Below are 26,090 nucleotides of genomic sequence, written 5' to 3'. Positions count from 1 at the left end.
TGGTGATGAGCCACGTGGACTCTAGTGAAAACTTGCAGAACAGGATTCTTGTAGTTTCAGCAATGATAGCTGTTATTTTACTGTTAACCAAAATTTTCTAGGTTTCTCACCGACTTTAAACACGATGGCTCTGCTTAGGCAGAGATGCCATATACTAAATTGATGCCAACTTGCTTTTTGCTGATCTATCCACAGCCCACTCTTTATCCATTTCTACCTAAGTGGTCGATGTGAGGTAATTTTCCATTTTGCGGATCAGGTCAGGCGAGGGAATTGGAGGTGCTTTTGGAGCCGTGCCTAATGTAGTGGATCTCTCCCGAGCGGCTGGGAGAGATGGATCGAGAATAGCTCTCTGTGAGGAAATGTCGCCAGAACAGCAGTGGCAGCAGCAGCAACTCAGGGGCCCCTCTGGCCCTGCCACTCTTCTCCTAGGGGAAACAGATGGCACATGCCCAGAGTTATTTTAAGGCTTCAGAAGGGTAACTGTACCCCCATGTCACCCAAAATGACTAATCTCGGCAGAAAGGCAAGAGCCCTCAGGACCTGTTGCAACATTTGCCCTCCAATCAGCAACATTTTATTGTTTCTGTATTCTGTGTGTGTGTGTGTGCGCGCTCTAGTCTCCAGTATCTAGTGTGTATTTTTTGATCTTCTTGGCAGTATTACTAGGTTAAAGTGCACGGCCTGCTAGAAAGTAGAACTGGATCCTCTCAAGCACACTTTAGTCAGCGAGACATGTGGGTTTAAACCCTGTAATTTGGTCGAAGAACTAACAAATAGACCACCCACACGTTTACCGATACATGATTCTGTGCAGCTATCCCTTGGGGCTGTTGAACTTTGATGACAGCCTGACTTGACTGTGGGTAGGGAGATAGAGAACGTAGTGGATGATCAGAGAACTTTGTCAAGAGTTGGAAAACAAAAACACCCCCCAGTGTAGGGACACATACTAGTTTTTTTAGTGTTTACCTCTTCATGATCATTGGTTACTGACACTTGAATGTGAATGCACTGGCTTTGTTTGTCTCCAAGCTCCTAATGTCTGCTGGATTCTGACTGGGTTTGAGGAGTTTGGAAATGCACATCTGTGAAGCTACAGGGTGGCCTCCCCCTTATCCTTCCCTCCAGCCTGCCTCTCTGGTTTTCAACCAGGTCTATCTGCGTCTTCCACTCTTCTTCACGAGCCAGGAAAAGTCCCCCCTCGCTGTCCCCAGTATCTGTCTTTTGTGGGCACATTTTGAAACGTTTAAGAGACTGGCTATGGTGTAAGCAAGTCAAAGTTCACTTAACCTATAGGGACATAGTTGTTCCCTTCAACACTTTGCATAGGTGAACAATAAAGGACCAAAAGGGTATTTGCTTAATATTAATGTGTGAAATGTAAGTTTGTGAATATGTTGCTTTATTTTTCCCTTTTTCTTTAGTTGTTGCTAAAATATAGAGCTGATATTTTTGAGTTTCTGTGGCTGTCACTGTGAATGACATTGGCTGTAAGGTAACATTTTATTATTTAAAATGGGTAGGTTCTTTAGGTAGTGCATTTTGTCGTTTGTTTTTTGTACAAGAAGGACGATAACCAGGAAGTCTTTCATTTAGACACCTTACTTCCAAGAAAGCAAAGGTAGATGGGTTCTTGTAACATGCGCACACTGTAACCATAGCAGCTTTGATGAATTCTTAGCCTTGTAGCTGGTTTTGTTTGCTCGAGCATGTGTGCATATGAGATATGTGACAACAAAAGGATGTGTGTCTCAACCTCGTTTTCCCGCATCTGTTGTCTGTGTTTGTCTTTTATGCCATTCTACCAAGTTGTGTAAATATGTCTGCTGTTTGTGTCATGCTCATCCTGGCTGGCATTTTCCCATTGCACACAGTACAGTGGAAGATCAAAATGAATGTCTGTCGACAGGCTGACTTTTTATCAGCAAATTCCACGTTTTCCCTTCTTTGTAAAAAGCGTGCTTTTTTTTTTCTTTTTCTTTGGCAGGACGTATGGGCCTCAACTTTCATCATCCTGGGGCGGACCACATAATGTCATTGAACAGTAAGTCACATTTTCATTGTAGGGACTGATCATTATTGCTCAAGATAAATGTCACCATTGCTTGTCTGTCCTCTGTGTTCAAAAATAACCAACAGTGGGAGGCACGCTGTTTGATACCTCCATGTTAAACATATGACCTCGCCACAGGGGCCACTGACAGTATGAGCTGGGTACACCTGCCCACCCTCTACGAAGCCCTGGATTCCCTGACACCATAAACCTAAGACAAACCTTTTAACACTGTAGGAAGTGCTATTTACTGACCACTCAAAACACATCCAAAAATACCCCAAAAGGCTAGATTCAGTGTCCCAACAGATGGCAGATGACCCAACAGTGACGGGAGATAAGACAGTGAGGAAAATCAACTCTTTATCTCATATGCAGCTACTTGAATACCACAGAATTTTTCAGCTGAGGTCTTTCCTTCTAAATGTTCTTTGTTTGATAGGATCTGGGATGAGATTTCCTGGATTATTAAAGATGTATTTCTTTATCATTATCATTAGTATCTATTTTTTTTCCATTTTTGGGTACAAACCTCAGTAAAAAAAATAAAAATACAGGATCTCTCTCATGACTGGTAATCAGAACAAATCAGAGAAGCCTTGGTTTCCTCTCTGGATATTTTCAGTCAGCCTACAGGGTGCAGAAATGGGCAAAGGCAGAAGGAAATTTCTCAGCTAAGCAGTTTTTACTGTCGCATCTTGACAACACCGATGCTCCTTCCCCATTTTCTTCTTTTCATCATCTCTATCCTCGGAGAACATGCCTCGGATTGATGTTAAACTGTTGTGTCATGGGATAACGCTCAGGCGAGCACAGATCTGTCCATATCTTCCTCGTCTGTCAGAGCTGACTCCGCAGCCTGTGATCGGTGTAGACAGGGGAATCTTTGGTTTCAACTTTGAGAGTTTCACTCTGTGTTTCTCCTTCATTTCATCCCATTAGCTTTGAGGCTTCAGGCTGTAAAAACCTGCAAGGGTTCTGCTTTCTGCAGATGGCGTTGGAACTTGAAGTGAAAAACAAAAGATGGGAAAGTGATGACTGTAGGTCCTCCTTCCGGATTTATTGGTGTTGTTCACTTGACAGCTTAGCAGAAGTGTCTCTGAGGCTTTTGAAGCAGAGTAGAGAAGGACGCATCAAACTCATCATGCCCAGAGGAAACAAAGAGTTTCCTGTCAAGCATTTGCTCTCTCTCTCTCAGATACCACACAGTTTGAAGTTTGTACGTATTCTTAACCCCTCACTCTTCTCCTTCCTCCTCTCCCTCCTTGGCTGTATTCTCTCTCAGAGAGGCATCTGACGGTTTCCCAGCACAACGTTTTTTTTCATTTTGCCCTGGTTGCTAGGTGACTTTGTTTCTGCCAAGGCCAGACGGTGAGAGGGCAAAGCTGTAGAGACACTGCCCAGGTTTTTTGGATTGGTGAGCCAGATCTTTTCTTAATGAAAACATAGCGAGGAAGAAGAGGCTCAGAGACAATATATACTCCCTGAGAGGAGCCAGAGGGGCAAGTCGCATAATGGGGCTCTCACAATGCAAAGGCCCATATTGGTTTTTGAGGTCTGCTTTGTGACTGATGAGTTTAGAGGGGCAGGAGGGTGTCCTGCTGTTTGTTGGCATTTGCACCACATTTTGCCTACTTTGTGCTTTGTGGTTTCAGTTTGGATCACAGCGAGATCGAAAACTAAATTGTTTGTGGGAACTTTTCAGAGATTAAGTCCTGAAACGATTTTCTTTCTTGCATTTAAAACTTATGAAGCATATGAAGCATGAAAGTTAATTTTTGGCCTCAGATACAGTATTATATAAAGTCAGTGGCTCTCCTCCCTTAGATCTACTCGGTAGCTTTTTTGTCACTGTGTCTCAGCATCTTTATCTTCGGTATGGCCAGTATGTAAACTACAGACTTGTATGGTGAATGAAAATCAAACACAGCAGGTTGTAGACTTAGAAGCAACACTGTTAAGTGGCATTTGTACCAATGCCATATTTTTTTCACGTTTTCAAATGTCTGACAACACATAATAGAAAATGCTACAAATGTCTACAAACTCAACCACAGAACACACGTAAAGACAACGGCTGTTTCATTAAAAGTTCGTTAGTTCCACATTTAATAGGTTTGGTTGATGGAGACATTATCACATGACCTCTGATCAGTAATGAATTTTAAAATGGTTAGAAATAGGACAGAAGATGCCAATTTTGTTACCGTCTTGGTGCTTTGAAACTCTATGTGACGAACGACGGGTGGCTGTGAAATCAAAGACTGAAAACACTCACAGGCTGACCATTTGTGATTGACATTAGTGAGTGAACATATCCTGAATACCCCTCCCTTCTGACTCTAATAATGAATTTATTCTTAATTCAGTTTGTTAAAGGCTAAACATGAGCAAATTCTGTTAATATCCTCCATTATCTATATTTTTACAGCTTATCATTTCATGGCAGTAAAATGAGCACTAAAATGTAAAAAAACAATAACTGAGGTCAGTTTAAAAGCTGGCACACGTGTCTAGCTGGGGGACGCAAGCGATCACAGTGCTGTACTTTGGCCTCTGTATATTTGGATCAATTGAGCTGTGACATCACAGCCTGCTTTCCACTGCTCCCGTCTGCATGTCATCCTTTTCAGAGCCCCAATGCTGCCGACCTCGTCCGTACACTCTTCTTATCCTGTGGGAAGTTTCCACTTGGACCTGGTCTGCAAGCCCAGACCTAAGAACACCTTTTAATATTTTACCAAGGCCATGATAATGACTAACCTGCTTTACCTGCTGTTCTGCATGCACTCCACTTTATGGCCTCATTTGTGAATATTCACAGAAGATTAGGACGAACTCACGCCACTGCGGGTTTATTAAGCCAAGATTATAATCGCCAGCTCTGGGGCGTTGCATTATGCTGTCGGGTATCTCGGTCATTTCCGTAGCCAAACCTCACCTATCGCCTTCCCTGCCTGCCGTGCAGTATCTGTCTGTTGCAAAGGCAGGTGCAGCAGGTTTACTGAAGGCTGGTGCCAGGCTGTAATAATCACTCCCGTCCCATTGCTGAAGCTTAGGTGTGGCCATCTGTGGTTTCACTGTTGCCTTAGAGATGTTCCTAGTTTTTTTTCCCTTCTTCTTTTACAATACCCATGTCTCTATATCTCTTTCCTATCCTTGTTCCTGCCCCAACCCTCTGTCTCTCCTTGTGTTTCTCCCCTTCCCCCACTGTGCTGACAAGCAGCCCGGAGCTATGGCCGAAGAAGAGGTAACGTGTGGCATTTTCTCTGGGGGTTCTGCTTGCCATGTCGGCCGTGTTCTTTCTCCGAGGCTGAGGGGGGTCTTAGTGTGGTGTCACTATCTGCTTTTCACCTGTGCTGTGATGGAATGAAATCATATTAATTTCGACACAGTGTTTTCCATGTTGTGCATTTAATTAGGAAGGGCTGCAGGGGTCCATCAAATCTCTCTGTATGACTCTTATTTTGCTTGATGGTGAGAGGAAAAAAAAAAATCTATCCAACAATTTTCTTTTCTCTCTCTATTCTGAGTCAGATTTCCATCTTTAATATTTACGATATGATCTGTAGTGAAATTATTGGTGTTGTATGCAAATGCATTCAAATCTTAAAAGAAAAGTATCAGCAGTTTTTGCTTTGTTTGATTTGAATAATACCAATCTTCCAGCATGTTTGGCTGAAGTGCTTCCAAAATCGATTTTAAGGGTTTCCTTACAGAGTACGCTGACTCAGAAGTAATCCAATCATCGTGATGGCAAAGATGGGTGCTTTCAGCGGGGTTCATTTCTGATTTGATGTGCATTTTAACCAATTCTGTCTTTCTTCTGGAGTAAAAAGGAAAGCTACTGTGTGACATTTGTAAGGTCACTGCAGCACAGGGCTTGGGGATATAGGTTATAGCATTGGCATGGTGAAGCCAGTGACATGCAGTGAATCATGCCTGAATAAAATTGCTTTGTAATTGTTTCCTAAGTACAGACATGGATGCAAATAAAGGTCTGATAATGCGCTGCGAATGGTTCTCCTGAATGCCACAATTTAAAAAAATACACTAAAGTAATGCACCAGTTCCAGCTCCACCTATTCTCATTATCAGCCGTGCAGTGTGGTGTCTGAACGCTAGCAAACCTGATTGTAATAACGATTAGCATAACATTGTGACAACATGATTTGGAAACTGTTTCCAAAAGTATGTGGACACACAGACATTATAACCATATGGTGATGTTGAAGACCATTAGCATGGTTGTCCATATATGTCTGCCTAAATTCTCCAAAAAGCTACAATTAGCCTTTTAGGTAACACTACAGCAGAATCTGAGACTTTTGCAGAATTTCTGATAGTTCAGATATAAATCTGCATGTTTATATAACGTCTTTATCACATAAGAGTCAGAGTGGACGTAATAAGAGGTGGAAGAAAGCTGCCCGGCAGACAGAGCTTATAGTCAGAATTATGGTGGTAATCTCCAATATTAAAATTGCTGCTGCTACTACAAACCACATCTCTCACATCCTCCCTCTGTTTTTTCATATTTAACACTCTCTCTTACGTTTCCATCTTCCTGTGTTTTCCCCCGTCCGTCTTCCTGGTGTCCTCCTTCTCTTCCTCTTCTCCCAGGTCGTTCCTGTCTTTTTCCCTATGAAGACGGCTTTCTTGACGATGGCCATGGTGATCCCTCCTTAACTCCAGGCCTGAACTCGCCAACTCGTGGTCAGAACGGAGAGAGGATGGAGCGCTACTCCAGGAAGGTCTTTGTTGGAGGCCTCCCTCCTGACATAGACGAAGGTAGAGGAAGACTTATTTTTCATTTATACATTTGGAGAAACACAATCCCTTAATGTCAGGTTCTTTTTTTTTTTTTTTTTTTTTTCTTTGTGTGTCAGCACCACTCTGTGATATATTAAAACTTCCAAGTTTCACAAACTGCAGACTGTGTTTTTGGCTGTTTGCCACTGAAAGTTAAGCTGACATATGCGAGTCGTACTTGAGGGCAATTTGACACTCCTTGTTGAGGATTATAATTTACACACCACCAGTTTGAACTTCTACTATTAAAACTTTTACAATTTCTACAATTTCACACTGTCACACTTAACCATTTCTTAACCATAGCACATACCGAGAAATGCTCTTATTGTTTTGTTTTGTTTTTTTTATAAAAACATATAAAGTGCTCAGAAAATATTAAGCGAACGTCAGCAGTTTGTAAAACTAGTTTAGCAAAGAGACTAGAAAGACAATGAATTCAGCAAGGCTAACATTTGTCTTTTGTTTTTAGTCTTTGTGCTAAGCTAAGCTAACTAGCTTCCAGTCATATCATCATATTTATTGTACACACACTCTTTCCATCAAACTCCCTGTGAGAAAATGAATGAATGCATTTCCTGCAATGTATTATTTTATGGACCCGTAGAAAGTACCTGCTAAGTGTATGAATTTTAGCCCCTGTTCAGTAAAAATGCAGAATTAAATTTGCCGTATATTTAGACCCAATAAATCACTTTTTTTTTTAAAAAAAAAAAAAAAAGGAAAAAAAATAAAAGGAATCTTACCAATTTATCAAAGTCGAAGTGAAAATATTGTTTCATGATCAAATGCTAAACATTAGTAAAGCTAGTTTAGCCTCTAGCATTTAACAAGTTTAGCATGATTCTCACCACTTGGCAGCCATCTTGGTTAAAGGCTTTGGGCTTTTACCAAGACAAACAGCAGGTGCACTTACCTTTATGTTTACCATAATAAAACCTAGATACCCTTGTCACCATCAGCCTCGGTTGTGCACATGCATCACTGCAACAAAATGACTAGTTGATATGTTTTGCAGTTCGGCTACAGATTGGCTCTATAGGGGAGAGGTGGGGACACTGCAATCCTTATCATATTTGAGCTAATCTACTTTTGATTTTGATTTTATTTTTTTAGTCTCTTAGTCCCAAGTTTCTCTTTTAATGATGGTGATTTCTATGTTTTAGCATCTATGACCTAACAACAACCTGTCATTAATTTGGGATATTTACTTTTATGTATCCATTTTGTGTCTTTTTTTTTTTCTTTCGTCTGTGTCCATATAGTGAACAAGCATATGTGCTACTGAGTTGTTGCACAATACTTTGCCCTAACCAGAATGAAAAATGCATGAGTTTCCAGTGGATGTGCTCGGCTTCTGTTCCCGTTTAATGCAGTAGCGACTACTGCAGCAGGAATAGCGCAAAAAATAGAAAGCAGCTCTGCATACACTCCTTTACATGAACAACCATGAGAGAATCTTTCAATTTCATGTTTCCTTCTTGTCTTTTCTTTATTTTCGCAGATGAAATCACCAACAGTTTCCGTCGCTATGGGCACCTGGTGGTAGACTGGCCCCACAAAGCTGAGAGCAAATCCTACTTCCCCCCTAAAGGTAATAGTAGGTTCTCATACCATAATCTCTATTTTCCCATCAGACATCAAAGTGTAGACCAATAAATATCACCTCAGGTGCATCGCCATTTTGGAGTTTTGCAAAGATTCGTATTACGCAGAATCCACGGATCATGCTGGGCAACCTCAGAGGTGTGTGTTTATGTTAGCAACCACCTATGGGCATCGCACAGAGAGACACATACAGCGTGTAATGACTCTATAACTGGCCACCAAGAGTTTTAACCCCAGAAGTGTTTGCTCGAGTGAGCACCTGAGGAGTGTGAAAGTTTTTCGCCTTTCTGCACAGGCTCTCGGGTGTCATTTTCTGGCAGCTGATCAGAGTCGCACCTCCCTCCTCAAAGCCTCTACATCACTCCCTCTGGCCTGGGAGCTACAGTGTGTCATATTAGGGAAGCTATTAAAGACGCTCTGGAAATAACTGACATTCCATAGGCAGATGGTAATACGCTGCATCTGAAGGACCTGCAAAAATCTCTGCCAATTTATCCCCCACTCCCATTTTTCAACATCCCCCTCTCTTTTTTAGCTTGGGAGGATTATTTTGAATAGGCTTGGGTCTACTAATATCCAAAACCACGGGGGGAAAAATGCAGCATCCTTTTAGGGGAATGAATGAGCTTAGGATGCCACCATGTAAGGGGAGGAGACATGTAGGACTGGGGATCTGTGTAGAATTCATCTCTTGCTCTAATTTTAAACCACACTCCCAAAACTCAGAGAGAAACCGCTAAAATATTCTGTTTATATCACACTCTCTGTATTAACTGGCAGAGGGAGCTTGGACACATGCCTGGTGACAGAGATTTTAGCACTAATAGCTCCGGGCGTGAGAGTAAGAACACACACTTGTGTATGTGTGTGTGTGTGTGTGTGCATCTCGCTGTGCAACGAATGATTTACAAATGTGGGATTGGCGTCAAGAGGTCATCTGCCTTTTTCCCCCATGTTAAACGTCCTTCCAAGCTTGACCGAATGGAAGATGGCTGTCACTTTCCGCCTTGATTCACATTTAACTGCCGGGAGTATGTGACTACAGTTATGAAAGCGTTTTGGTTCAGGGATGACTCATATTGTGGCCGAGACTGAATTTAGGGGCTGGGTAACACTCTCTTGGTGCAAGGAGAGGGTTGGAGTAACATGGACAAACATGAACTAGCTGTGCTCTTTGTTCCTATGCTGTAACGGGTCTATTATTGGCCTCTCTGTTTTTGACACTTTGGCCATGAATTACAGCACATTATTGCATTTTAGATTTTAATTTAATTTTTAGTTTCTTTGGTCACCAGAGAAAAAAAAACAAACAAACTGCATGTATAGAATCACCAGTTAAATCTGATTAAAAATGCTTAATGAGTTTGAAGTTACTTTGACTACCATGTTATTCTCATGGCACTTTTATGGAGAAGGAATATTGTTGTAGTTACAGTGGATTCAAAGACTCACCGTATTTTTTGGACAATAAGGCGCATTAAGGGAAACAAAACAGTGAGTTAAGTCAAACTTTACTCAACTCATTCTTCTTGCTTCCTCCACTTCCGTACCATTGATTCATTAACGTTGAATTCTCTTGCAGCTGCTCTATTGCCATGTTGTTGCAGTACATTAATGACTAACCTCGTATTGTGGATGGATTATCTCAGTTGTTCTCGTAACTGAAGTTTGGTCCGTTTACAGCATCCTGCCATGCGATTGCATTTGTCCCTAACCATCGGGAACCCTCACGTTAACTTTTATCGAGTCGAAAAACGTTAGCATTCATCCTCCAGCTTCACCGTTTATGTTATGCTAACATAGCTGTGTCGCTAGCGATCACATAGCACATCACTCTATACCAGCTAGCCCAACTTCAGTAACCCTACAAACGTAACTGCTGTTTAATTTTCTGTCTTTATTTATTTTGGGAGTGATAGCAGAGCCGTATGTTTTAATTTTTTCAGAAATCTCTCAGTCAGAACATGCTATATCATGTTTAGGTGAAAACTAGCGAGCTAACTTCCTGCTAACTTCTAACTCCGTTAAATTTAATAAATAAATTCTGTTTTCATGGATGCCTGGATGTTAAACGTAATTATTACACGTGGTAAAGCAGCAACGCTGATCATAAAGGATTTTAAGTGCGCCTTACAGTGCAGAAAATATGGTATGTTAAAGAGGCCTTTTTAGTTTGTTCAATTATCACCTTATTCTGGAGATCATTTATACATTGATCTCTAGAATGCTATCCTCAGTACCAGAGGACACATTTACCTACTGGTTACTATAGTGCAGTATCTGGCTCTTTAAAGACAGACATACCTTCCTTAACAGTTACACTTGCATTTATCAGGTGGCCAGACACAGGACCCCAAACCATCGCAAATGGTGCACTGAGTTAGCTGCATGCCTGATGTTCCACATAACAGTTTTAAATAGATAAAAGGTAGATGTTTGTGTTTCTGATGCCCTTAAGCGTGCAAGCTCTTACAGCTTTTGCTTTTATGAACTAAATGGAACATCCCTGTTTGATGTTTGTGGGAGGGGGTGTGAACAGTAAGCTCTGGTCAGTGCGGGGCTGCCGCTCACACCCTCTCCTGTCGCCTAAACACTGTCATCACTATTGTTGGCAATGAGCTTCAAATGTTAGGGAGCTATTTCTGTCTGTGACCGGGGATAAAAACAGCAGGAGGAGGAGGAGGAGGAAGGTGGTTGTTGTTTGCATGGCATAGCCTGAGCACTGCAAACATACTGCTCTGCATCCTGTAGTTACCTTGTGCCAGACTTGTTTGAATGTCATCTACATTCCCCTCTTTATCTAAATGCTGAAAGGCTGAAATAATGGCAGCAGAGAAGTGCTGCAGAGGTACGCCAATACTCAGGGCTTGATTTATCTTCTCGCACTCGTGTGGGGATTATATCCAGTGAGTGACTTCCTCAAATTGAGATGATTAGCGACGCTTCACTTCGCCGCTCCTCTGCTCTACCGCCGACTACTCTGCAATTGCTTCAGAGCCTCAGGGGCCTGTATTTGTTTTTAGGAGAGCAGATGTTTGTGTCCCCCTTCATCCATCCAGCCAAGCCCTCCTCCTCCTCCTCCTCTCCCTACTTATTCTTCTCCTCCTCCTCCTGCTGTCAGCGGCCTGCCTCGTTACATTTTGTGTCAGAGTCGCAGCCTTTCCTCTCTCACAGCACATATAGCATACAGGGAGGTTTAGTATCTTCTATCCTTTGCATCTCATCCAGGTCTTTGAAGTATGTGCACAAGAGCACTGTTTGTGAGAGTATTAATGATAAGCTCTGGATTTAAATGTCCCCATTAAAGCCAGAGAGGTGCACACTGTGACCACGCTCGCTCAGCTTATCTAGCCATCGCGGATTGGATTTCAGCAAAGTCAACATAACTTTGAATTGATGAGATAATGGGCAGAATAGGATTGCACTGTATGACTTTGATGTAGCAGTGGAAAGATGTTGGCGCACTGCTTAAAGTCCAAGCTCACGCTATCAAATTCAAAGATACGAAAGCAGATCGAGTAGAAACTAATTCAGAGAGCAGTCATTATGGAGCCGTTCTTTAAAAATAAGAGAGATGTCGGCATTCGTTTTCTATCGATGGCTGAAAACAACGACTGTTGTGACTTTACTAAAGGTTCCAACTACTTCTCAGCACTTTAGTGTATTCATATTAGCTGTGCAGACATGAAATTGTTATCAGTCTTCCCACCTAATCTCCCAAAAAGGTCAAACTAGCAGCTCACGTCTTTTGTTTTACTCCACAAAATGTCATCCTGTTGCCACTGACGTGACACTTTCTCTCCACATGAGTCAATCAGCTGGCCTCCTTTGCTGGAAAGACTCGGTCCTGCGTGAAGTCATCGGTTTGTCCAAGAGGGGGCCTTTTGTTTGTCTGTTAACTGCGCTCTATAGGAGGAAAGAAATGCTGCTGGTGTACATATTCTCACCCCGCTCCCACCCCCAGCCCGCTCGCTAGACAGTGCTCGGAGCTCAGCAGCAAAGCCCTATAAATCTCAGGCACGAGCCAATGCAGATCTGTGCTCTCCTCCCGCGGCATAAGCCTCTGCACTGCGCAAGGATGATGGAAAAAGAGAGAAATCCTCAGCACCATTCAGATGTCTGAGCGTTGGAGGGGGACAGAGTGGCCAGAGGAATCTGCGCAGGCCACTTTAACAAGCAGCCTTGGCTGAAGTATTATTTTGATCGTGACATGTAGAATTATGAGGCTCTTATTCTGGTGAAGCTGTCCAACCACGGAAGTCTAGTTTAGGACTCTATAAAGTTTGCATATTGTCTTGAATGTGCACGGTTTTTTTTTGTATTAACGGGATGTTTGCTGAGAGATTTTCCCCTCCGACAGGTGTAATGGTGTGACAGGAGTTCACGTATTGGTTGCAGTGCAAAGTGGGGTGTAGCAAATAGAAATGACTGCATCACTTTTAGGTCTTTTGCATCAACTCTACAACTTCCTAACCGGGCACATTAAAGCAGGAGCTTCCCATCCACCTCAGCCGCCTCTGCTATTTTAAAACTCTCCGTTTGTAAGGCAGCCATTCATGCACCCTCTCTCCCTTCTCTTCCTACCTTTTCTCACTTTTAAAAAAAAAAACCTCTCTCTTGCTCCTCTCCCCCTCCTCCTTCTCCCTCTCCGCCTCTCTCTTCTGTCCTGGGTCATGGAACACGTTGTTCCCTCCTTCAGACTGTATGAGCTGCTGGCTAGCTCTGCCTTTTCATGCCTCCCCCTCTCTTGTGCACGACTGCAGTTGCCTTTTTTTTTTTTCTCTCTTCCGAGGGGGAATGTCAGCACTAAACCACATGATTTCTCCCAATGACAAACCCTCTTTATGTAAGCCTGCAACCCAGAGACAGGGGGTCTTATGTCGGGTGATGATGAGGCACGTGCAGGAAGATGGTGATGCACAAAAATCCTCTTTATGTCATGTCTGATTGTGCATTTCCTGTGTGTGGTGCGGACAGGGGTTAGCTTTGTAAGGACCAGTTACAAAAAAGACAGAGATTAGTTGGTCGCTTCAAGCAGCTGATTTTAATTAGTTTTGCATTGTGGATATTATTGTTTTGCTCACAGTGGTACAGTTTGTTGTTGGGGAACACATCATAGCCCTGCTGAGCTTATTAGCCTGCAAAACCAACAGCTAAAACCCTTTAATTAGTGAGGTCCCCTGGGGTTATTTGCATAAAGCTTAGATGCATACAGAGACTTAATGTTGTGTACTGCTGCTGTGCTAGCAAAATCTGATATTTATCTAATTGACATACTGTTAATACATATCTCATTTTTAAGAATTTGTCAGAAGACGAAATGAAAAAAAAAAAATCATCTGGGGTGTCTTGGAAAACTCTCCCCCCCACCTACCATCATTTAGTGATGAATTTCAAAGTGAAATTAACCTGGAATTGTATTAAGATTTGAACAAATAAATCTTAATGGATTCATCTGATTTACTTTGTAAATCCCTAAATAAGATGCAATTACCAACAAGTTAACTTCAGAGGTCACGTGGATTAGTAGTATAAACCGGAGCCAAATGACTCTTTTATTAAAAGAACATGGAAAGAATATCTCACCCATATCTCAGAGATTTAACGTGGATACGAAAGGTAATACTGATATAGTGGCAAAGTTCCACAGTGGAGATGGGAGTATCGGTCCATAGATCAGCATTAAACTGTCCATTTCATGGAGTGGATCTATATGGAAAGGTTGCCAGTACGTAAAAAACATTTGGAGTTGGAAAGGGTAAGTGGCAGATTTTCCGAAACAGTTTGGAAAAAGTTTTCTGATCAGACAAGACTAAGAGCTGATTTAGACTCGTGCGGGGAGGTGCACATCAAATAGCTGTAGATCATAGCGTAGGGTTTCAGGTGGGTCTGACGTTACGTTGTAGCCCACTGATTCATAAATCCCCAATAAAGCATAACTTTTCAGTTTCAGTCTGCGAGAAAGGCCAAGAGTGTCTGTTATCAGCAGGACAATGGCCTTAAACACAACTCTAATCCCACATTGGAGTGGTTTAAAGGTAAAGCTCAAACTTTAGTGCAATTGAGAATCTGTGGCATTACTTGAAGATGCTGCTTTACACCAGTACGACTCATCTGACTTGAAAGAGCCGGAGCAGTTTCACCTTGGAGAACCGGCGAAAATCCCAGTTGCCAGATGTTTTAAACTGAAAGAGACGTGCCCGGAGAACCTTGCAAGTGTAACTGCTTCAAAAGGTAGCTCTACAAAGTACGAGGTGAATTCTTAAACACACTCAGGTTTTCACCATGAAAGTGGTAGACATGCTGTATTGCAGATCCTGAGTGTGGCGTTCAGGGAAGGACTACTTTTCTTCCCATCTACTGACCAGTTTAAGTTCCAACACAGTTTTGTGTTTGGTGGCTTCTGCAAAAATGCTGCTTTTGGGTTCTTTTCAGTGTTTTCTGTGCAGTCGCAGTTTCCTCGCTCTTCAGAGTCATCAGATCACAATGCTGAAGCTTCATACACTGCGTGGAAATCTGCTGCTGTAGATGCCGATGTCAGGAAGATGCAGTAGTCATCACTGCTAGAGGGAGAGCAGTGCCACATCACTGCGATGGCGAGACGCGTCACATGCATCAGAGCACATGCCTCACGTTCAGTCACAGTCGGACAAAAACCCTTTCTCCTAAGGACAAACCCGTATCTGCTTACGCACCTGCTTTTTTTTCCAGCTTACCTTTGAGACTGGCGGCAGTTTTCTTTCTTGCATTGCTTTTATCCCCCCTTCCCTAATACATGCACGCAGATGCATCTACACACCACAGGGTCTGCTGAGTCAGACCTTTTTTTTTTTTTCTTTTTTTTTTCTCCTCCAGTTTCTGCTTATCTAAACTGTAGCAACTCTACTCAGAAATGTTAAAACATCAAAGTCGCATTGCCCCTCGTGCATTTGTCCATGTCAGTGTGTGTCACTGGGTTTTGCATATGTATACGTGTTAGGGTGATACGATGTCAAAGATAATTGAGTTCTCACTGGAACAAATGGCCTTTAAAGATACACAATAGGTGAAGTGACTGGAGTCGGAGTGTCCTCCGGTAGAAACCCACTCAAACTCCTCAGACAGCAGCTCGTAATCCTCTGACTCATGGGTGCCACAGGTGTTGCCGGGTCCTTTCTGGCATAAATAGAGCAATAAATGAATAGGTTAGTGTTATTCAGAGGTGACTGTGTGGCATTATCTCCTGCCTTTTTTTGACTGATGTGCTGCACTGGATATTTACCTTTATCAGTTTCAGACATGCATCCTGTATTCATTATCCATCTGTCAAAAAAGTTTTCTTTTTTTGTCTTTTCTCAATATATGGCGCTCATGATGCTCAGCCTATAAATCAGATCTTTGTTGCTCGTTATCCCCGTAGCACCGCGTGATGGATGTACCCTATTGAATTGGGTGCCTGAAGTGGCTTAATAGCTCTGACCTTGGATGAGGTCTCTGCTCTCCGTGCTAAATAATTCAGTAGTACAGAGCGACTGTCTGAATTGCTCATTCTTTCTTTCTGCCTCTCAAAGACATCACCAAACTCTCTCTACCTGACTCTGGAAGATCTGCAGTGCGTTAGGCTGATCAATTTTGCATGGTTCCTTTTGGAGTGAAGCACTCCGTGCCATTTAATCTGAGGCTGTGCAGGCGGCAAGGTGCCTGGAACATCTGAATGTCTCGTATATGAATGCAAGGCTGATGAGTATGGAAGAACAGGCTGCAAGGTCATCTGTGCACGTGGAGCCCTGCTTGTCTGAATCTATGAATAGTTCAAAGGAAAACAGTATGGGGCTTAGTCATGGGATTGTGACACTGTATTTAAAAAATAAAGTCTGATATCCATGAATTCTTGCCTTGAAGACAGACTTTAAAGTGTCATGGTCACAAGGTTGTGACTATTAAACACAGGAAATGTAGTTTCTGTGGAAACTCTTTTTTTCTCCCTTCCTGTAAAATCCCTGTTTTTGTTTTTCCTTTTTAGGCTATGCCTTCCTGCTTTTCCAGGAAGAATCTTCTGTTCAGGCCCTGATTGATGCCTGCATTGAGGAAGATGGAAAACTCTACCTGTGTGTATCCAGTCCCACAATCAAAGACAAACCAGTAAGTTTAAGACAAAGTTCTTGAAATGGTGCAACATACTTTGACATGGCTACCACATTTCCCTCCATATTTTCTTGGGGTACATGTGTTTTCTTGAATTAATGAGAGTTCACTTATTTAAATTGCCCAGACAGTATGCCCACGGTTCTTAAAAAAAGTTGATTCTGTTTTATTCATATAGTGCCAAATCACAAGAACAAGTGTGTAACGGTGCCTTATATTGTAAGGTAAAGACTCTAAAATATACAAAAAGCCTGAACAATCAAATGATGCCTTAGACCCTGTTAGAAAGCTCTTGGTGACAGTGGGAAGGAAAAACTCCCTTTACAGAATAAAAGACACACTGTCTTTTATTCAAATGCAGAGAGTGAAAAGAATAAATAACTAAGGGAATGTTCAGGGTCACCTGATGCAGCCCTCTTTTTTTTTTTTTTCTTTTTTTTTTTAAATATTTATAAAATTTCAGCACAACCTTAAAAGTAGAGAGGCTGTTTGTCTCCTGAATCCAAATTTGGTGCTGGGTCCAGTTGATCACCAAAAAAAAATTCAAGTGCCATGCTAGTGGCCTGTGAGGTTAACAGTAGTGCTTTGAGTCAACTTCTAAAATTAGCATGCTGTCTGGCTCTCAGTGCCAATTCCAGCATGTTTATGTGTTTAAGTTTAGCTGGTTAACCTTCTTATTTTAGCACGGACTCTAAGGCTTCTAACATTAAGTTGTGTACATTCTATATGGAAACCATATAAGTTGTGTAATATTAAGCTGTGTATATATCTATCTATATATATAGAGAGAGAGATATCTATCTCTATATATCTCTATCTATCTATAGATAGAGATAGAGAGAGATGGAGATATATGTAGATATAGTTTACTTGTATTGAGATAAACTGTGTGGTGTGTTGTTCAGACAAGGTCTGTGGACCATTGATTTGTAGAAGATTGTGGGCTACTATCTTTCTAATTTACTCTGGATTAAACTAATGTATAGTTAACATAATTGATTGATACCACACTGCTATCTAGTTAAAACCAAATGCACAACCAGCTTACCACACAATGACTTCTAAGTGGGAACATTTCATTTTTCTTATACACAAAGGTCCAGATCCGTCCCTGGAACCTGAGCGACAGTGACTTTGTCATGGATGGCTCCCAGCCTCTGGATCCCCGCAAGACCATCTTTGTCGGGGGGGTGCCACGGCCCCTGCGTGCAGGTAAGTCAGAAATATGAATGAGAGGACATCTTTTTTTTTTTTTTTTTTTTTTCCCCAGCAAGCTCCCAGAGCCTCTAAATTGCCTTCATAACATTGGCTGGCATGGAGCTCAGAGGCTGGAGGCTATAATGAAAGTTCTTCCTGTGAGAAAACAATCCTCTACTTGGGTTTCCAGGACGGAGGCCAAGTGGTCATCACGTTAAGAATTCATGGTGTAATGGAAGGCTCAGTCTTTCTTTTCTTGGGCTAAACATTGCTGGCTTGTCTGCAATGTGACCCCCTGCTAATTACACCAGCAGTTTGAGTTGAGACTGCTGCTCTGATGCGTAGTGTAGCAGGGCAGATTTTTATGTCAGACACTTCTTTTGCTTTTTCAAGCCTAACTGAAGGCTTTCAATTTGAAGAACAAACTAAACTCAGAACTTGCAAACTCACAGAAACTCCCGAGAGGAGTTTGTGGCACTAATCATCTCTCTCCCCGCCCCCACCTCTCTTCCCTTCCTTTCTCCGCAGTGGAGCTGGCTATGATCATGGACAGGCTGTACGGAGGTGTTTGCTATGCTGGCATCGACACGGACCCAGAGCTCAAATACCCAAAGGGAGCCGGCCGCGTGGCCTTCTCCAATCAGCAGAGCTACATCGCTGCCATCAGCGCTCGCTTCGTTCAGCTGCAGCACAATGACATCGACAAAAGGGTGAGTGAGTTCGTGAGCTTCGTTCACAGCGATCCCTCTTCTGAAAGAGAGCAGCGTCTCGACCACAAGTGAGGTTTTCACAGTCATTCCTATGGCGAGCTGTGGAGCTGAACTCTGCTTGTGTCCTCCTCCATGTATCAGAGCTTTCATTATAGCAGGGATTTCAGCCAGCTACCCAACATAGCCTACAATAACGAAAGGCCATGCCTTGATGTGTAATGACTATGGCCTTTGGCTGAGTCCCAACACATAGGGATGGTTTAATTATAGTAGTTCCCTATACATGTATATTCACTGGAGCTGTGCTGCTGGGTGGTTATTTTAGGCACGCCGGCCAATTGCAGCGGGACAGATCGTGACCGAGGGAGACTGGTTGTCAGCCAGGAAGCTGAGCCTCTGCAGGGCGGGGCTGTCCAACCCACCTCGGCTATCACCATCTATCTTCAGTCGGGGGTTTATGGTGTCTTTATTATGACTAGGACTGTTTGCCGAAAACACCACTTTACAGCATCAAAAACATTCACACAACAAAATATTTATTTTCATGTCTTTGAACCAGATACCTAGCAAAATTTCTTCCTTTTATGCGGTAAATAGATGTCCATCTTACATTTGTTTTGTTTTTTTAGGCATTAGGCTGCAACAAAAGGATTTAAGTTGAAAGAATTAAGAGTTTTGAAAGGATTTACATTCACTGCAGACCACAGACAGTGGAGCGCATTCTTGAAATTCATGTTCAGTTGTGGTGAGAAACTAGGATGCCAGCTGGTGCCATTTTCTCTTCGTCCTTTTTCTCGCCTTCATTGTCTGTGACTCACTTAACTGTAAATGGCTCTTGATGATAGCACATGTGAGCTAATTACCTCTGGTCAGCTCTGTGTCCACCGAGATGAAATTGGTGTTTAATGGCCTGGCAGCTTGGCCGTTTCTTTCTGGCTTTCTTGCTTTTTTGTCTTCCGTGAGCTCGTTGCTCTCAGCAGTGGATATTCCACTGTAGCTGCTGCAGAGTTTGGCTAAGCACGGTCTCCCACTGCTGAAGGATTTGATAACCTTTCATTTTGTGGCCACACTTTAACAAGGTTAATATCCACCTCTGCCTGCTCATACGCTGAGGCGTCTCCATGGTGACTGAGCTCTCATTTCTTGTCTCCTGGCTTCGTGGTCAAACTCATTATATTGGTGGATGGGTGGATACCTGTCCTGTTTTATTTTAGAAATTGTCAAACAGATCACAATGAACGGGGGTTCTGGACTATGACTTAAATGGGCAACACATCTGGAGAAAACCAGCTGTTATTCTAGCACAGTTACTGTGCAAATCACATGGCTATGTGTTTTTTTTTTTTTTTTATATATATATATATACACAACAACAACAACAAAAAACTGGAGGAAATGGAAAAAAAACCTGCAGCTCGCATACTTTATTTTTAATGGCCAGTAGAGGGCGCCTTCTTTGGTTGCAAAAAGACCTGATAGTATAGCAGTCTATGCTAAAATGGCCCTTGAATCTTTGCTCTGTTACCTTGGTAAACATTTTCCTGACTTTATGGGCTCAATCACTACTTTTACTGAATCACTGAATAAAACACGACATTAATTAACTGATCCACCTTTCATTAGTCTCATGTGGTTTCATGTTTCATGAACCAGTGGGAGATGCCATGATGGATACACCCATCTTTTATACTGGGAATCGATGCAGACTGTTTAATGGCAATGGTAGATCTGTACCAATTGTTTGACCCCACACCTGTGGAAAGGATCGTGGATGTAGCCTGGAGTTATTTATTGATTGCTTAAAATCCATCAGTGACTCATAGCAGCCCTATTTTTTGATTATCATGCAATGACACCCAGAGGACATGGTAGTTTCACTGAACCGGGCTTCCGTTTCTCGTTGCTCGTTGACAGGGAGGCAGCTGCAGCTGATCTGTTTTATCAGGTTTTCTTGATTTGTCTGTCATTTCATATCTAAAAATATCTGTTCTCATTCACAGTGAACACGATTGCATTAGCTGGTTTCTTTTTCTTTAAAACATTGTTGAGGCTGACAGATTATGGCAGCCGTGAATACAGTATTACTGAGCCCTTTGTTTCAAAGACTGTTTACTTGAACAGGAAGTGAATTTTATATGAATCTGAGCGTACGCCACTTCAATCCGTATTTTTTGGATATGATAACCTAAAATGCGTTTTTTTTTTTTTTGTTTGTTTTTTTTTTTGCCAGGTGGAGGTCAAGCCGTACGTCTTGGACGACCAGATGTGCGACGAGTGCCAGGGGGCACGCTGTGGGGGCAAGTTCGCCCCCTTCTTCTGTGCCAACGTCACCTGCCTGCAGTACTACTGCGAGTACTGCTGGGCCAGCATCCACTCACGAGCCGGCCGAGAGTTTCACAAGCCACTGGTGAAGGAAGGGGGCGACCGCCCTCGACACGTGTCCTTCCGCTGGAGCTGAGGGAGTTGGTTGAGTCCAAGAGCCAGCCCTGCCTAACCCCCCGCCCCTCCTCCCCAGTGAACCCACGCCAACCTGCCCCCAAAAAATCCTCCTGCAGCCCGGGACAGCGCTGGAACCCTCCTCCCCAAAGCCCCATCCATCCACCCTGCATCCCACAAACACCTCATGATAAAAAAAGGCAGAAGTGATACCATCAAACACATGGGACTTTCTTCACAGCACACAGCTCTGAACTCATCGTCTAGTGTTCCCCCCGACGATGAAGCTTTGTGGGGGAATTGAAATGCGAAAGTCCATGAGCTTAGAATTTGCACTTTGGCACAAAATCTTACTAAACACACACACAAACACACACGCACACAGGATGGTATGTTAGGCCCCTGTCTACTTTTAGTTCCCTGTTCTGTTGACTAGGTGGTGCGGTACGTCCTGTTGGACCTCCCTCCCCTTTACTAAGACAGAGGTGGGACCATGCAAATATTTAAAATATACATATATAAATATATATAAATATATATATTTTGTTTTGTACCTATCTATACATCTATAGATAATTTAAATTTTACGTAAAAGGAGCATGCACTTATTTTCAAAACCTGTAGTTATATTGCCCCTGATTTAAGAAGAAAAAAGAACTACCAAAGGCAAATGAAATTAATGCATACAGAGGAGCAAAATAGGTGGCATAAGATGTAGCAAGATTTAACAGCTATCCAGTAGTGTGGAGTTAAAAAGAAAAAAAATAACACGGCTATATTCGCTCTCCATTTTGACTCTGAAGATATTAATACCTCATATGCGCAATCAGATCAGTTTGCTTTCTAGGTCTTTATTTTTGATAATAACATTATTTTTTAGTGTTATGTAAATGTAATGCTGCAATAGCTTTGCTGCTAAATCCATGGTATAAACAGATACCATAACTTTATTCAGGCTAGGGTGTAAAATAACAACAGATGTAGAGAGAAGCACCTGGTGGGTTTTTTTATGTTTTCTTTTTTTTCCTCCTAAATTAAATGAGAGCCGTGGCAGGGGGAGGGGGCGCCCCCAGGCAGAGACGGCTAACTTTTGTGTGTGTGTGTGTGCGTGTGTGTGCGTGTGTGGGGACCGGGCGGGGGGGATGGGGAGGGTCGCCCCCTAACTGCATGTTTATTTCAATCAGGTTGCTGCATGCAATAGACTTTTTCAATATCACGTCTATTCGATTCTGCCCATGTTTGCACAGCACACTACAGACGTACGTTTGACTCACACCAAACTGGACAGATACAGGGAAAAGCTGGTCAGAGGAACCAGAGGGTTCCTGCACAAACAGGCATCCAGATAATATGATAAAGACAAAACCTTAATAATCACAAATCCAAAAAAAAATGTAGGATTACCATTAAAACAAAAAAACTGTCTGATAGGTGAAGTACTTTTTTCCCTTTTTTGCAGTGATTGTTGATAGAATTGTGCAATTTTTTATACAGTACGTAGTTAGGTCTGAGTATGCCTAGAACTGTGATTCGCTTTAACTGTCGTCAGTGTCCGACATAGAAGTCCTGTGAAATGTCATAACTAGTGTATGCACACGTATATATGTTCTCTTGTACACACACCTACTTGCACACACGTACACACACACACTCTTGCACCAGTACACACAGAAGTCTCTCACATGTGTACTCGGACGGCTGTCGATCTTTTTTTTTTTAAATGCACATTAACTGGGTCCGAGGAGACGCAACCAATGTGAGCTTAGACTGAGAACTGAGTTGAAATTATCCTTTTATTTTTCCACCATTGAGAAAAAGCGCACGTTTACGTCCCAGAGTGCAACCAAAGAGCTCACGTGTTCGACTTTGTTTAACAGAGACCACCTGACACACGGGATGAGGAAACTGGACGGTACGTGGGCGCAGCAGATCGGATGAGGAAAAAAAAAAGAGAGAGGCGTTTAGGGGCGAGGAGTCAAACTTAACACTGAAGCTACTGGACACTTGATAAACTGAGCCCTGCACATGCTCTCGCTAAATGGGAAGGGGTAGGGATGGGTGGGAAGGAGGAGCGTTGCCGGAACATGCAGATGTGCAAACTGGGATTACCACATTTATCCAGATTTTTATTTTCCTGCAAAGCTTGAAGTAATGGACCTGCTTAAAAAAAGAAAAAAAAGGTGGACATATAGATATATATTTTTGTTTTTATCAAAAGGTTATGGTGCAGTTTAAACAGGAATGGGCGGGTAGGTGGATGCAATGCATAGAAACTTTAAGTATTGACTGCTGAAGACGGGGAGGGTATGCTTTTTTTTTTTTTTTTGGGAGGCTGGGCCACATTACACTGGTTTTAGCAGTTTTGTGGACAATCTGAACGGGATCCTACATCATTGCGAGTTATCGTGTGTTACCCCTTCCCCTTTTCCTTAATTCCGTGAGTTGTGATTGGCGCCCCTGCAGTCCCTCTCCTCTCTTTTCATTTTACTCAGTTAAACTGTGTGTTTGTTTGTTTTTTCACCAAGAAATCGAAACTAAGCAACAATACGTTTTTTCTTCTTAACTGAGGCTAACCATGAGTAATAATAAGCATCCCTATGAAAGTGAATTCTGGGTGTTTTTTGTGACATTTCTTTCCCCACCCAGAAAAAAAGGTTTTCTATGTTTGTTCCTTCTCTATAATAGCTATTTGTTATGCACTACTCTTTGTATCTGACCAGTTTTCAACAGTCAGCTGTTCTTTTTGTTAAAAGACAAAAAAAAAAAGAGAGATAAAGTGTGCTTTCTGACTGACAAGATCTTTTGCAATACCTCAATTTTGAAATATATTAGGAGAGAAACAGATATTTTCTAAGTAAGTTTATTCAGATGAGAAATATATATTAATTTAATTCTTCAAGAGAAATGATTTAACAGATGGTTGATTTTTCTTTTTTAAATCTTATCATGCTTTTTTTAAAGTTTGCTTTTATTTTAAGAATTAATTATTTTATTTTTTTGGAAAAAGACAACAACTGAAGGAGCTAGAGCTTTATACTAATAATATGTAGTTAGTGAGAGTCTACTTTATTACAGTGGCAGCGAGGGTGAGCGCCCCACTGGTCGAATCAGTCGAAACATCGGAGGGAGGAGAGCTCTTTAAGGAAATCGAATATAAGGTGCTCAAAGAGGAAAACGACACATATTTCCCACCTTTTTGTATATTTATAATCAATCATTTACTATGCTGACCAGAGTTGTGAAAGAGATCTTCTGTTCGTTATTTTTTTAAGAGAAGTTTTTTATGTTTCCTAAACGTTTGTGCTCCCTTTTTTGTTTTTGTAAGAAAAAAAGAGGGAAAAAAAAGCAACCCCGATTCGTTAGCCCGACGAGAAAGACTTGTGAGAGTCACGGCTGGAGGTAGAGTGAAAAGAATGTTATTTTTACCACAAAACAGACACAAGTGTTTTCACCTGTAACTTGATCTGAAGCCCCCAAGGTGCATCAATAGACTGGTGGCCTTCTATTCTAGCAAGACTTGAATTAGTCCCTTTTTTTTTTTAAAGGCTAACAACCTTGATTCTTTGTCGTAATGTGCAATACTGTTTGTACTGTTTGTAGAAAAGAAGAAAACAAGAAAAAAGAGGCATAAATCTTTACTGCAGAATTATTTTCATTGCAAGCATTGTGATTCACTAAAAATCATTTTCTACTGTGTATTTACCTACTCTACCTGCTAGTACCTTCCAGTAGTAATGTAGCCTTTGTACTGAGAAATTTTCATTATTTTTAGAAAGTTTTGCTAAAAAACAAAAGAAGAATTTAAACATATTTGCATATTTTCATTTTTATTTCATGTTTTTTCTTTACAGACTTATTTCTCAACCATTAATAGTTATTTCTGGGGGAGACTTTCATATCTGGTCAATGTCATTAATATTATTTTATATTTTTACTTGGAATAAATTAATTTTTATTATGCTAATTCTTTAAAAGTTTATTTTTTTTTTCCATTTGTTCACTTTTTCATTTTTTTGGAAGCTATGAAAAAACCCCTTTGTAATATTGTTACTAAAGTGTCTCGTTTCTTGAAATGCTAAGCTTTATGTGTTATAACTTGCTGATGTTGCTTACATTAGTGTGAAAATGATCTAAAGATGAAAAAAAAAACCTACTCACAAAGAAACAGATTGGTGGTTGGTGATGTTTAAGTGATTCGCAATGTAAACAGATGAATGGGCAATAAAATAAAAATGGCAGAATGGAGCATACATGTAGTATGTTGTGATGTAATTGTGGAAGATGGATGACACCACTGACCATTTACTGCTATTGCTACTCAGTGCTATGTTCCAGTAATTGCTACTCATTAGCTCACATACTTTATTCTACTCAGCAGATCCTTCTAAAAATACACCAGTGACACATGCTGTACGTGGTTCAGTCCCCACAGAGCACACCAGTGTGACTGTATTTAAGTATGAATGTAAACGTAGCTGCACTGTATGATACATATAGAAATTGGAAGGAGCATGTGTGACCTGTACAATATTAATCATTTATAGCAGGCATGGGCCTAATGTGGCTGCTCTATATATATCTGTACTTTCACCCTTTTTCCTGCCTTCAAGGAAAGAACGGTTTGACGTTTGAATATTTTATTTGAAAAAACTGACTCCTGTCTCTCCTGCTGTACTCATCAATAAACATGGAGGCTGTTAGCTGAACCAAGCATTGAACATAGCTGCAGAAATGAATTTGTAAAACTGCATCTCGTTCGATTTTGTTCTTTACAGATTTGTTAAGGAGATAGTATTGTAGCTTGGTGAGCTTTAGCGGTCTGAGGTGAGAGGTTTTTTGGGGGCCAGTTTGCTTTAAGCTGTAGTCATTATGTAGGGCAAATCAAAAAGTTGCTTTTTTCCAGAATACAAAGAGGAAAAAGTAAGAAGTAAGAATTTTGAGATTTAAAAAAATGATTTTTCAGAATTTTGAATTCTGAGAATTCAGAATTTTTCCGCCAAGGATGTGGATTCATGAAATCTAAAAAAACCAAAACAAATAAACAAACAAACAAACAAAACAAAAACATAATTCTCAAAATGCAGAATTCTAAGAAAAGTCAGAATTCTGCCCTTTTTTTTCTTCAAAAATTCTGAATTCTCAGACTT

General features: G+C 41.5%; 1 protein-coding gene across 8 annotated transcripts in view; it reads left to right on the top strand.

The window, feature by feature from the left end:
* cpeb3 (cytoplasmic polyadenylation element binding protein 3) overlaps positions 1-25,193 on the top strand; it is a 41,597-nt gene extending 16,404 nt beyond the window's left edge. For 6 of the 8 annotated variants that reach the window (XM_084948817.1, XM_084948820.1, XM_084948819.1 and 3 more), the window contains 8 exons: positions 1,991-2,047; positions 5,283-5,306; positions 6,680-6,847; positions 8,373-8,462; positions 16,479-16,597; positions 17,698-17,812; positions 18,326-18,507; positions 20,738-25,193. In XM_084948817.1, coding sequence (XP_084804943.1) covers positions 1,991-2,047; positions 5,283-5,306; positions 6,680-6,847; positions 8,373-8,462; positions 16,479-16,597; positions 17,698-17,812; positions 18,326-18,507; positions 20,738-20,965 — 983 coding nt within the window. In that variant the 3' untranslated portion in view covers positions 20,966-25,193. The remainder of the gene's footprint in view (positions 1-1,990; positions 2,048-5,282; positions 5,307-6,679; positions 6,848-8,372; positions 8,463-16,478; positions 16,598-17,697; positions 17,813-18,325; positions 18,508-20,737) is intronic. The other 2 variants (XM_084948814.1, XM_084948816.1) reach the window with 1 other exon arrangement.
* Positions 25,194-26,090: the final 897 nt, after the last annotated feature.

The sequence above is a fragment of the Perissodus microlepis genome, chromosome 13, assembly GCF_051167445.1.
Source record: "Perissodus microlepis isolate ML-2025 ecotype Zambia chromosome 13, ASM5116744v1, whole genome shotgun sequence".
Classification (NCBI taxonomy): domain Eukaryota; kingdom Metazoa; phylum Chordata; class Actinopteri; order Cichliformes; family Cichlidae; genus Perissodus; species Perissodus microlepis.
Note: the sequence above shows the minus strand (reverse complement) of the source record. Positions and strands in the feature narration are given on the sequence as shown.